At 39.1% G+C, this 12,932-nt stretch overlaps 1 protein-coding gene across 1 annotated transcript; it reads right to left on the bottom strand.

Annotated features, from left to right (window-relative positions):
- Positions 1-4: 4 nt before the first annotated feature.
- sh3gl1b (SH3-domain GRB2-like 1b) lies at positions 5-11,615 on the bottom strand. Its single transcript, XM_068319118.1, has 9 exons — positions 11,414-11,615; positions 7,085-7,153; positions 6,597-6,669; positions 6,373-6,516; positions 5,988-6,121; positions 5,622-5,780; positions 5,034-5,137; positions 4,747-4,880; positions 5-2,710 (listed from the first exon to the last, which is right to left on the bottom strand). The coding sequence occupies exons 1-9, from the start codon at positions 11,456-11,458 to the stop codon at positions 2,517-2,519; spliced, it is 1,056 nt and encodes a 351-aa protein (XP_068175219.1). The 5' UTR covers positions 11,459-11,615; the 3' UTR covers positions 5-2,516.
- Positions 11,616-12,932: the final 1,317 nt, after the last annotated feature.

Consider the following 12,932-nt stretch of genomic DNA (forward strand, 5'->3'; position numbering starts at 1 on the left):
AAACATATATTCCTCTTTTATTTATTGTAAGAATGGGGAAGTGGGGGACAAGAATGAAGCACATACAAAGACTTTTGATAATGACACAATAGTATGGTTAAAATCTATATATATATACCAAAAGTAAAAAGGAAACTTAAATCTAATATTTATAAAAGGTGTAATGTAGGACCACATGCAAAGACTTATTTAAATGTTTTAAGGTCTTGTATATAAAAAAATAATAATACTATGGAGAGCAGAATTATTTCATGCTGTTTTAAGGAGCATTTAAGACTGATTAAGCAAATACATAGCCTTTTAAAAAGAAATCAGTGGGTGTTTTTTCCTTATAAAACACAGATTAAAATCTATTAAAAAGACGATTCCAATGATGGTTGGACAAAACCTCACATGCTCAGGAATCTACCTGTAGTGTCAGAAATGTGCACAAAAAAACTGCACACATGGATTTTTGTCTCCACAAAATGAAAGTGCCAAAAAAACCAAAACAAATCAAAAACAGACGAAACTGTTGATCGCTCACTTAGCATGGTTAGGGTTTGGTTGCTGTATCATTTGCTTTACTTTCCCTCCAATCTTTTCCAAAGGCACTAAAATAAGGCCATCAAGGATTTTTTGATAACAGTGTGGCCCAGATAGCACCTCCTGTAGTCCTTAAATGTTGCCCTGAACGTGGTACAATCATTGAAAAGTAATAAGATGAGAAATGTAAACATATTAGACAAGGATAAAACTCAGGAGTGGGGGAAGGGTGGAGTGATGGACATAGCCAGATAGGAAGGGTGGAATTATAGCAGAAGGGCACTGCAGACACTGAAACAGCATCGTTTTCTTTCTTTTGACCCCAAACAATTCAAAATCAGGAGGACTGATTATAATGTTTAGTGAGAAAAGCTCTTCAAATGAGTCCAAATGGACAACAGCTCACACATTTTACCCTTGATGGTTTCCCTTTTAGTCAAAGTCTTTCCCTCAGACTATACAGTGCATGTTGAGTAAGAATCCATCAGGTGCGGACCGTGGCTAAATCCCAGACAAGAATCCAGCCTTGTCTAAATAGATTAACTAAACAGAAACTCCACCTCTCTACATCTTCCAAAACACGGTAAAGAAAAGAAAAAACAAATTCATATCAGAGGCGAGTCATCGGTATCACAGGATCAGAGGAGGCCCAAGACCACAGATGATGTTCACATTCTCAAAGACACGAAGGCAAACCATAGTGGGACCGCTAGTGATGAACATGAAACACTTTGTCGCTGCCAGCAGCGTCATCTGTTCAGGCACTGCATGGAGTTTTAACAGGTGCCTAAAGACCTGTGAAGGAAAACACTTAACATGCTAAGACAAAGAGGTCCAAATAAAATGAGTATATGGCTGTTACAGAACAGTTGGCGATATGTTTCTATTGCAATTAATACACTTTTTTTTGGCTCCATCTTATCTATTGAGCAGATTAGCAGACTAACTATTAAACAACTCGTTCTGCATCTCTACACAACAAACACACACATGCCTTAACTTGACAAAAGGTGCAATGTCTGCATTTCACTTTGGGGTCTGTGTGTATTAGTAAAGTAAGTCTTACACACACACACACACACACACACACACACATACACTCATCAGTCTCATTTGATAAAAAAGGTGCAATTATAACATTGTCTCAAATATTCAGTAAAACTACTGTGGTAGGTTGACTCTAATGTATCTCAAACACTGAGTAGGTCGGTTTGTTCTGGAGCTACCACAATGCACTGCCTAGACAAGGAACTTTAAAAAGAGCATTAAGAGGCAAAAAAATTTCCTGTTTTTCTTTAAAAATATATATATAAATTCCGTATTTATTTTTTGAAGATACAAGTTAAATTTGATTTATAGCTGTGTGTCGTTTTGTCTTTTGGTAAAACTAATTCTTAGTCTTGCCAGCAGGTGGCGTACAGAGAAGAACTCCAGTCCTTGAACTTGCACAAACAGGCTTTAGATTTGAAAACAAGGATAATATTCAGCCAGGTTACACATTTACTCTGAGGTTGGGGTTGGAGTTCAGCCTGAAACTGACTCTTGAAATGGTGAATCAACCTGAGATTTGGAGACTGCAGTCACAAAAGAAGGATGAGATGTGTGTAACCCCAGTTATCATAATCACATAATCACTAATATCACAAATGCTCTGTATTATGTCAGAAATTGGAAATTAAAAAAAATAAAATATTGCAAAAAAAATTATCCAGTCCTCCGGAAATGTGTCTGAGGCCAGATAATGAGAAATGACATTGTGTCCATCTTGGGTCCTTTTACCGTGTGATTTTCCGGTCTGAACTCTGACATGTGTCGATCTTCTTCACCTCTTAAGATTACAAAAATGTCCCAGCAGTGAAGATGACTGTGCTGAAGATGAAAATGAATATTCTGAAGACCGTCCCTTTGCCTCACATTCCTCCCTTTCTACCGACTCTACTCGCCCTCCTCTCCGTTAGTCTCCTCCTTGGTTCTCCTGCTCTCGTTGTGTTTTAGTGTGGCAATGGGACGAGGACCTCAACATAGTTGAGAGGGAAGAATCCTGACTGGCCATTCAGCATTCCTTCGTACCAGTTCTCGTCAATCTGATTGGTCAGGGTGATGATATCGCCCTCGTGAAAGCCCAGTTCTCCTTCGTTTTCTGGCTCAAAGTCGTAGAGTGCCTTACAGCTCGGCTGCTCCGGGGCTGAAAAAACACAATGACAGAAAGAATTAGATGGAAAAATTTCAGGATGCTGTTCTAGTGAGGGGCCACAGTAGAGCCAGGGTCAGGAGATGATCATAATCTACTGCAAACTATATTTTATACATGTTTTTACATGTTAGTTTAGCATTCGCATGTAGGAGTTAGTATGGGTATTCAATAAATTAAAAAAAGGTTGATCAAAATAGCCATTATGCAAGAAGAATTACATTTTTTATAGATGATGCCTGCATATGATCCTGTTCATACCCAGGTCAGATAAGATGTGTCTATGTGAATTTACTTGTAGCCAATCCTTGCAAGCGTTCTTTGATTTACTGCAATGTGATGGGTTCATTTCTGCGCCTACAGCAGCAGGTAAGTCAAGCATTCCTGTTGGTGACAGAGTTCTAAACTCATGCAATGATGCTGTCGAAAGAAACTGTATGAAATGACGTGTTTGATTTGTTATCACTTCAATGGTGGTGTTATCATAACCACTGAAGGGGAGTCAGTACAGGAAGCAAACAGCCAGATCAGCTTCAACACAGCATTGCAAACAGGCGTAGGACTGTTACCAAGCTGAACGGAGGACAAACGAACATAACATAATGACACCATGTTTCTGTATATCACTCATCCATGGTTTCCTCTGTGCCCCCCGCTGTGACCTCACAGAGATCAGCAGAGGATTGTGGGGCTCCTCACACAAACTAGGCTTTTTTCTTTCTCCTAACAATTTTCTCATTGTATGAAGTTTACCCAGCAGTCTGCGGACTGGCTCGAGATGGGGAAAGCGTTGGTCACTGATTTGGGGTTTTGAGTCAACGCCTACATGAGCGTGAGTTTACATGAGCAGAAAAAAAAACAACAAGTCTGAAGCAACTTTATGTTGTTTCGCTCAGACTGTACAGAACCATACATCGAGGCTAAAGTCCTCTGGGAACACATGTAGGTGGAGGTGAGGTCTGATAAGCAGTTAGAGAAAAAATTTAAATGATCACATTTAGTTTAAACTGTCCCTAAACCCACCAACCTGAATTCCATGTAATACAAAATAAGATGGACCTCTCTTGATTTGCGTTATGATTTAAAAAGCTTGTCCTTAAGTAGTCCAATACTAATATCACAATGAATAGCACTTAAAACAATGATTAATAACTGTAGGAAGGGCTTTGAACATATGCAGGCAACATTGCCCCATTATTGCAATAATGGGGCAGTTGCTGTGGAGCTGTTACAGTCTGCAATACCTAAAATACAGGATGTCGATTTTTTTTTAATCTATCACATGCTGCTTAAATATTCATGCATTATAATTCATCTGTGGAAAAAAAAATTAAACATTAAATTCTACCGTCTACATTTCACAACAGAAGCTGTGTGTGCAGATTGTACTGACTCAAAACCACAAAAACTTTTTGTGATGAAAAATGGCCACACTATCTGTGACTCACACAATCTGGATTTCCGTAAAGGACAGTCAGGCAGGCCGAATGAAATAATGCCTCTGATGATGTCACAGGAAAAGAGGAACAAGGTCGGTAGGAGAAAGGCCAGCCAAACAACAGGCGCACGCATACACGCGCGTGCGTGTGTGTGCATATACACACACACACACACACACACACACCTTTATCTGGGTACAAATCATGATTAAAAAAAGGCTACAATTGAGTTTGGAACATTAAGGTTTGTGTAATAGACTAATGCTCCTCTGTCTTAGTCCACTTTCTGTGTCTAGAAACAGCTAGATGTTTTGTTGTTGTTGGACATCTGATAAGACACTGTAATATTTATCACTCTGCCCTTTAGTGTGGCGTTTTTTGTGGTGTAATGACACAGATGAATACAAATAAAGCCTGACTTTATTTTATCAAGGCATCATTTGTTCTCTTGTCGGCCACTCCATCTTTCTGACATCAATGATTAAGTCAAATTTATTCCACCCTACAGCTTGTGGTAAACTTAAATCTTAATGTGGATCATCAAAGAATACACAAAAATGTCTTTTTCGGGATGCGTTACACGTTTGTTACCTGAGTTGCGTGAAGGTGGCAGGGCCATTGAGGTTGAGTAGTTGCCATTTGAATGGTTGTTGTCTCCAAAATCGAAAATGGGTTTGGATTTAGGTGTGTATTCACGCCGTGGTCGAGTCTGAGCGTCGCTCATCCTGTTCAGATAAACTGAATTTAATTCTACATTTCCTACGGTCAACAATAAAAATGAAATATTGCATAAAGTTCAATGCAATATTTTGAAGGTTTCAAGAAGAACATTGCACAATCATTTTTACAGTTTTTTGGTCTGTGTTTCATCCGCGCACCTGTCTCTGAGTTTGTCACAAAGTTCATCCAGCACCTGCACAGCCTGTCTGTGGTACTGCAGCTGGGACTCCACCAGAGCCGAGAGCTGGCTCACCTGCTCTATCTGCACAACACACACACAATTAAACCACAGTGAACACATCGCACATAACCGGCTATCAGTGTCGCTCTGCTTGCCTTCCTGTATCTGAATAAAGTTCCCCATTCCACAATACTGACAATTCATTAACTTATTATTCATTAACTTATATTCAATTTATAACTGCTGTGATTTGAATGATTCAATTTTCAAAATATTTCCTCTAGTTTTCAGCCCTTTGGGGAAGTAACGTAAGAGAAATGACAGGAAACATGAACTGAAAGATTTCCACCAGTTTGCACCGGTCATATTCACACATAAACCATGAAAACAAATCAGCTTCACTGCTGTACTAGAATTAAAAACACAGATCAGTTTAGGCCTACAGACATGCACACTTATATTTATGTACAGGACAAACAACTTCCTAACAACAAATAAAGGAGAGCCAGGCACAAATTTATTCTTGACACCATGTGACACTGGACAGTGAGAAACATGTTCTTACATCAGTCTCCAGCAGGTTGTACATGCTTGTCTCGGCCACTTCCTTTGACTCATGAAACTTCTCCAGGGCCTGTCGAACCTCCTCATCCGGGATCTTTCCTTGACGCTTTTTCTTGTAATCATAGTCCAGGCGACGGCCTTCCAGTTTCTTCAGATGGTGCTGAGGTGATGAGAGCCACAATCAGAATAGGAAGCAGCACAGAAGTGACCATCATCCTAACTTTAATAACAATTTAATGTGTTAAAAAGACTAATGATAGAAGGTAGGCTGGTTTTTCTACTGCTGCAACAAATGACAGCTTCACCAATGAATTTCCATAGTTTATTTTCCTTTTTTGTTCTTTCATAAAAAAGCATGCAGACAAACCTGTATCTCTCTGAGGTCCTTGTCACAGAGCCCTTGCAATGGATCAATGAAGTTCTGTTTGACATCAATATCTAAAGAGTCTTTGACCTCTGCCAATCTCTTCATGGCTTCTCCAACATCTACTAGGGCTCTACCTATTACCAACAGAACATCAAGACGGGATCTAATTAACCACACACAAGACTAGTTTCACTACCTACATTGTCCAATAGTGTTTCATAAGCAAAATGAACCGTTTGGGTGCAACTGATTAGTCAGAATTTCATGCATACCACATGTCGACACATGCATACACAGTCAATAGCTTATTCTTACAAACTCAATTTCCTCAATCTGAAATTTACTATATAAAACCATGAGACACAAATAAAAACACACATCTTACCAAAGTTGGTGTCCTCTCCCAGCTCCCGTCCATACTTGCCCATACACTCTCCTAGCAGCCCCTCAGCCTGAGGGTAACCTGGATTTTTCACCTGGCCGCGGATCTTAGACATGGTGTTCAACATGGAAAGTTTGGCCCGCGATGCTGAAAAAGGGAGTCAAAACTAATCTGTCAATGAATTCCAGGCTTGACGTAAAATACCTGAAAAAGAGTTGTCTCCTCACCTGGATTTGGTTGAAGGTATTCTGACGTTTTTGAGATCACCTCCACGACTGCTTTACTGGTAACATCGACTTTCTACAAAACGCAGGAAGCACACTTGTATCAGAAGCATGCACAGAACAGTGTGTGATGCGTACCATGGTAATATCTAAGGAGGGTGTATCATTTTAGTTATGTCCATTCTCATTGAGATTGCTATGTTAAGTAGACATTCATGAAAAATTATCTCCATTTTAAGCATTTTATTTATTATTTTTTCACCAATGTAAAGATAAATGCAAAGAGTTTTTGATGTTATTCATGCAACTTTAAGCCATTTAATACACTGTCAAATCTTTCTGAACACCAGAATGACATCCTGTTGTAAATAAGGGATAAAGTTTGACAACAGACGTTCAATTATTTGTGTATTGTATGTAAAACCAAGTCAGACCCAGAGCTATGGCCAGAAATGTTCCTCTTTAAGACCACAGTAGGAAGCTTCTCTTACCCGTTCCAAATCTCTGAAGTCATCATCCAGTTTAGTTCCTTCTGCACCTCCGACTTTCTCACTTACCATCTGACAGAGACAAGAGAAACAGAGAAAGGAGGGGAAGGATGGGTAGAAAGTGCAAATGAATTAATACTGCTCATAAGGTTATGATTTCAGGATGGAACATTTCTGAGATACCCAGCGCAGCATGCAGACAATAGATAACTGTGTGTGTGTGTGTGTGTGTGTGTGTGTGTGTGTGTGTGTGTGTGTGTGTGTGTGTGTGTGAATAAGACACACAGAACAGCACAGTGTGATGCAATCCCTTGTTTTGTAGGATTAAAGAAAGTGTTGACCAGCACACTACTTCAATTTTAATAAAGACAATATGCTACAACTTTAACATGTTGATTCCAAGCACGTGTGCTTCCATGTGAGATCCATTGGCATTTTTAAGGCCTTCGGCAAAAGCTTGAGAAATCAAAAACAAGCCTTCTCCTGTGTGTGTTCTGTGCAAAAGTTCTTGCACAGCCTTTGTTGCTAACTTTTTTAATCATAAGCAGAATTACCATCACAAGTAGCTCTTAGAGAACTGGGAAATAAATAAATACAATAGTTACTCATGCTTTGTAATCAGTCTTCACTACTGTGAATTCAAGTTCGATGCACGAAACATCAACTCCGATCTCCAGCAGTCAGATAATGAAAATGGCAGACAACAACGGCCTTTGATTGCAAAACGACTCGGAGACATTTCCTGCACAGTCACCAGTGAACCGCATTGCTGTGTGTCTCAATTCCAAATGCTATTATTCAAAATCCTGTTGTACTTTGAAACTTACACCCCACCAGGATGGCATGAATCTGTCCTGCTTTTGTCTAAGTGACTTTTGATTGAGGTTGTAAGAGCAGTGATGTTATTTTTTAAATATTTTGCACTATAATATCAAGAGAATAAGGATGTCAGTCTGATAATTTTCTCTTCAATACAAGAGTTCCCAAAGACTTAGCGGTGAACTCAGTTCTTTTCTATATTATTACTGTGATCGAGAATACCAAGAATTTCCAGGATTTGTTTTTAGACATCCATCCATCCATCCATCCATCCATCCACTCCAACCCTCTACAGGGCACACTGAGATCACTGGAGAGCTCTTTCAGCGATAGGTTGCTTCTCCCAAGATGCGAGAGGGAACGCTATCGCAGGTCCTTCCTGCCCACAGCTGTCAGACTGTACAACCAGCAATTCTCCCAGCAGACCACTCAAAGAACTCACAGAACAAAACATTGTAATTCTGGATGAACAATGTAATCTTCAATCTGTAGTGTATATTTTTGATGCGTAAATATAACTGTACATTCTGATAATATATGTTAATATGTTTACAATATGTGAATATGTAAATTTCATGTTGCAAATGTGTATGTATATTATTTAAGTATTTATGTATGATCCCCCCCCCCCCGCTGCCACGATCGCACAAATTTCCCCACTGTGGGACAATACAGGTTTATTATTACTATTATTATTATTATTATTATTATTTTTGGTCGATAAACTAAAAAGCTTTTTATATTTCACTACAATGTTCCAATGCTGCTGCAGATTGATCATACGAGGTGCTGCTCTGCACTGGTCCATCAGATAAAATTCTTTGGAGAAGAGGTTGACAAACTACATTATTTGAAGTTACTTACTTGTGTGCACTCATTTCTGTGAGAGACAGACAGTACTGTAGTTTCAGTCATTTCAAACATGACTCAAAATACCTTCGGTAACACTTTGTGTTTACACGTATTAACAAGACTTATGTATCACAGACAGATGATTATTTCCATGTGACCAGTAGACTTTAAAATATAATCACAAGGCTTATAACAGCAGCTTTATTTATGCCAATCTGAAAATCAAGACTCTGTTCACAAACAAAAAATGAAAGTTTTATTCTTCTGAGTCTGAGATCTTTAAGTCACACTGCTTGTGTGGAAAGCGCATGACAGCCTTGGGGAGGCCACACCACGAGTACCGATACAGCCTCAACTCTCCCTCCGCTCAGCATCAATCCCTATCTCAAAGGAAATACTTTAGTCTGAAATTTTTTTTTTATCTGTGATTTCCAGAAAATATCTGGCTTCAAAAACATTAAGGGAAGAATGATTGAATTCATAAAGTATTGTACTGTAGTAAATCAATAAGCTGGAGATTTTAGTTTTAATGGGTTTGGGGAAATTTAGTCACTAAGTACACTTGTATCTTTCAATCTTTTAAATGTAAATACTAAACTCTTGTGTCAGTGTAGCTTTACTATTTACATACACACTGGGTCAAAGGTATGGAGCCAAAATCATCCACCGAAAGCTGTCACCTGGACGTTTTGGCATAAACATGTTTAGAGCTAAACAAACAGACGAATGAGTATACAACAGGTATCCTTCTCAGCGCAATGACTGGCTGTTTAAGCTACTGGTAGTTAAATGCCAGTGCATCGCTACAAAGCCTTGTTTTGAGTTCACGTTTGGGTTCAAATGGTTTGATTCTCGAGCCCAGAATGATGACTCAGCACAGAGGCCTTGTGATACCAAATGAGCAGAGAGGGAAAGAGGAAAAATAGCATCATTATGAAGGTCGCTTCCTACCCAAACAGCTGGTAACCATCACAACATTGTGTCTCTCGCAGGGTCACTATTTACATGCCGTCAACAAACATCCCTTTTATGTAATAAAACATTCAGAGCACAATTTTCTGTTAAAAGGAAAGGCTGTTCACTAGGCATATACAACGTTGTGCCTAAAGAAAACGAGACAAGTGTGCTTGGATATCCGTTAGCTACAAAGGGAGGGAGCTCTGTTTGAGCAAAATATATGTTAATGTGACTGGATATAAAAGGCAAAAATCTGCAAAGGTCCAATAAGTCAAATGGTTCAATCCAGATCGATTTCATCTTCAATGAATTCCAAAACAGTCTGTTGGATTATATCTCCCTATCATCTGGTACCAATCATCCACGACTAGTAATCTTACAAGTGTGATAATGTTTGGGGTGATTGTGAGTCTGAGATTTTGACAAATATTGTGGTGAAAAAAATTTCAGCAGTACAAACAACAGGGACAGAAAACCAATCAGAGAGAACAACAAAGATGTGAGCTTGAAGGCACAGATACCATCCCACAACCAACTTCCTGCATGCCTCCAGTGCAGAAAATCTGAGCTATGTCTTATTGACTGTAGTGGAGTTTTGGCAAGAAAAACAGCAGCATTGCAGTCAAATAAAGGGAGAATACATGATTTACCCCCTTTCTTTTATATATTGTTGGCTAACTTGATCACACACTTCTTTTAATCGATCTCAAACAACTTCATTGTTAATTTTCTTTATCTGAATAGAGTTTCCAAATCATGTTATTTTTCCTCATAACGATTCCAAATGGGATCTGAGCCCTTTCCTGTCAGGAAGCTGCAGCAGAAAAACCAAATGTCTTTCCTGCTTAGATCAGCAAGGCTTGGAAGAAAAACAGACTAAAAAAATTCTTCCCAGCCGTCCCCGCCCATGGCCAACAGAGCTGGAAAAAATTAAAACATCCAGGCACTAAAACACAAAAACACCGCTACATTACCAACACAGACTGTTATTCTATTTACATTTTTAACATTCTAGATAGCTCTTCTACCTAACCCAATTATTAATGCGGTTCATTTAACAAAGGATAAAGCAAAAAAAAAAAAAAAAGCATGAAAATAAGTAAATGATCAGACGGATCAAACATTCCACACTGCATCTGAAACCTGACGCTCAGGTTGTCAAACTGAAGGCCTTTCCCTTGCAGTTTTCAGTCATTACTGACTCAGCTTGCGAACCACAACTTTTTTTTATTTTTATTATTATTATTAGTATCCTTATTAGTGCCTTAGGCTACGGGAGCTAGCTGATGTTTACCATACTGTGTGTATTTACTCAACCTGACCTGATGCACTGTTGGCTAACTCCCTATAGCATAAAGTAAAATACTTGTAACGCTAACGCGAAGACACAACAGTAACGTTACTCGGCTTGGAGTGAAATTTACTCAGGGCTAACCAGAACGTTGAAACAAAACAGATGCTGTTTGTATGAAGGCTTTTTAAAACAAAACAAACAAAAAAAAACACGAAAAATGTCAACTAAAGTCAAATACCAGTGACATTTCGACGTTATATAACGAAACATGCGCCTCTGCTCTCCCTATCGCCGCCACACAAAGCGTTATTAACATTAGCCAACTATAAAGAGCTAGCTGATGAAGCTAAAGGAAGCTAGCTGCTAACGGTACTTGACAGTTGCTAGTAGGAAGAAAAAGTTTTCCAAACCTGGCTGGCTTTATAGAACTGCTTCTTCAATCCCGCTACAGACATCTTGAATGGCCGCCTTCAACTTCAAACGAAGGTGTATTTAGGTGAAGACACAGCTAAAGTTAGTAAATTATGTCAGAAAAGGGGCCAGTGCAAAATTGTTTAGCAGGATTCATAGGACTGCACAGCCGTCACTCTGAGTCGGGACACGCCAACTGTCCACGTCGAGGGTAATTCTTCCCACTGTCACAGCAGATAACGGAGCAAAAGTCTAAAATTTGGCCATCTTAACAATATTATCTCCCCTACAGAAAAAACAGACAATTCAGGTACAACTTTTTGACTACTTTACAATTACGTAGTATGAAATATACACGATTTACTTAGAAGAAATCAGTTTCCAGAGTAAAAGAGCCACTCTGGTTTCTTATATTGGTGCACACTGCCCCCTGTCGGACGGAGCAGGAACATACACATCTGCCTGCTGCAGACATTCACTTTCCATGTCCTACAATTTACTCCCAATCATACTCTGAATTAAATTTGAGAAATTAATTTCTTCATTTTAGAGTCAGTTGAACATCTTTATGTACAGTATGTCTTGTGATAAATCATAACATTCAAAGTTTGGTCACGCTGTGTTTGTTAGGAGTCATGATTCTGAGCACCAGAAATAAAAATAACCAAAATGCATCATCCAGCTCATTATATGACCACTGCCTGGATCAGCTATGCCGCCCATATAAAAAGTCATTATTACTGAAGCGACATGACCAGGATTGAGCTACTGGAATGCTGGATGCAGGTCTGGAGCTCTGGACTGGACAATAATGTGCCCTGATGTAAACAACACTGAAAATGTGTGGAGTTGGTTGGATGAGCATGTGTGGCAGAGTGAACATCCTCCATAGACTAAACAGCAACTCCAGGCAGTCATTACTTAAGCATGGGCTGCTATCCTACAAGATGACATCTGGTCCATGAAGAGGAAGATTATGACTAATCCATTAAACCTAGATTTTGACACATCATCTTCAAGACAGGACCTCAAGAAGCCAGGTACTGTTTCAAGGCTCTTACTTCTTCTTAAAAGATCCTGAGCCTCATGGTGTTGGTTTGACAGATAATGAACAAGACACCATAATGAGAAATTCTTTCAACCACCTCAACAGTATCAAACCACCTGGATTGCGACTGGTGTTTTAACATGTGCTGAGATACCTCCCACCATTCCAGTCAGATGGATTGTTGAAAAATATGTGCTCAAAACATTTTTAAGAAATATCAGTAACCTTTTATTTCAGCCAATGTTCTGGTCAATCTGCTTCTTTGGCATTCTTTCCCTCTGATAAGCATTGCCAGAACAATAAGGCTCATGAATTGTATTGGAAATGTAATGGATGTCTAAGAAATTAATATTTCAGCAGCTCAGTACTTAAAATTGAAACCACTTCTGACCTGATATGATGATATGGAAGAGTAATATTGTTCACTGGGGAGGATGTGCACCCTAACCACAAAGATGGCAGAATGAAAT

Source organism: Antennarius striatus, chromosome 7 (genome assembly GCF_040054535.1).
Source record: "Antennarius striatus isolate MH-2024 chromosome 7, ASM4005453v1, whole genome shotgun sequence".
NCBI lineage: Eukaryota > Metazoa > Chordata > Actinopteri > Lophiiformes > Antennariidae > Antennarius > Antennarius striatus.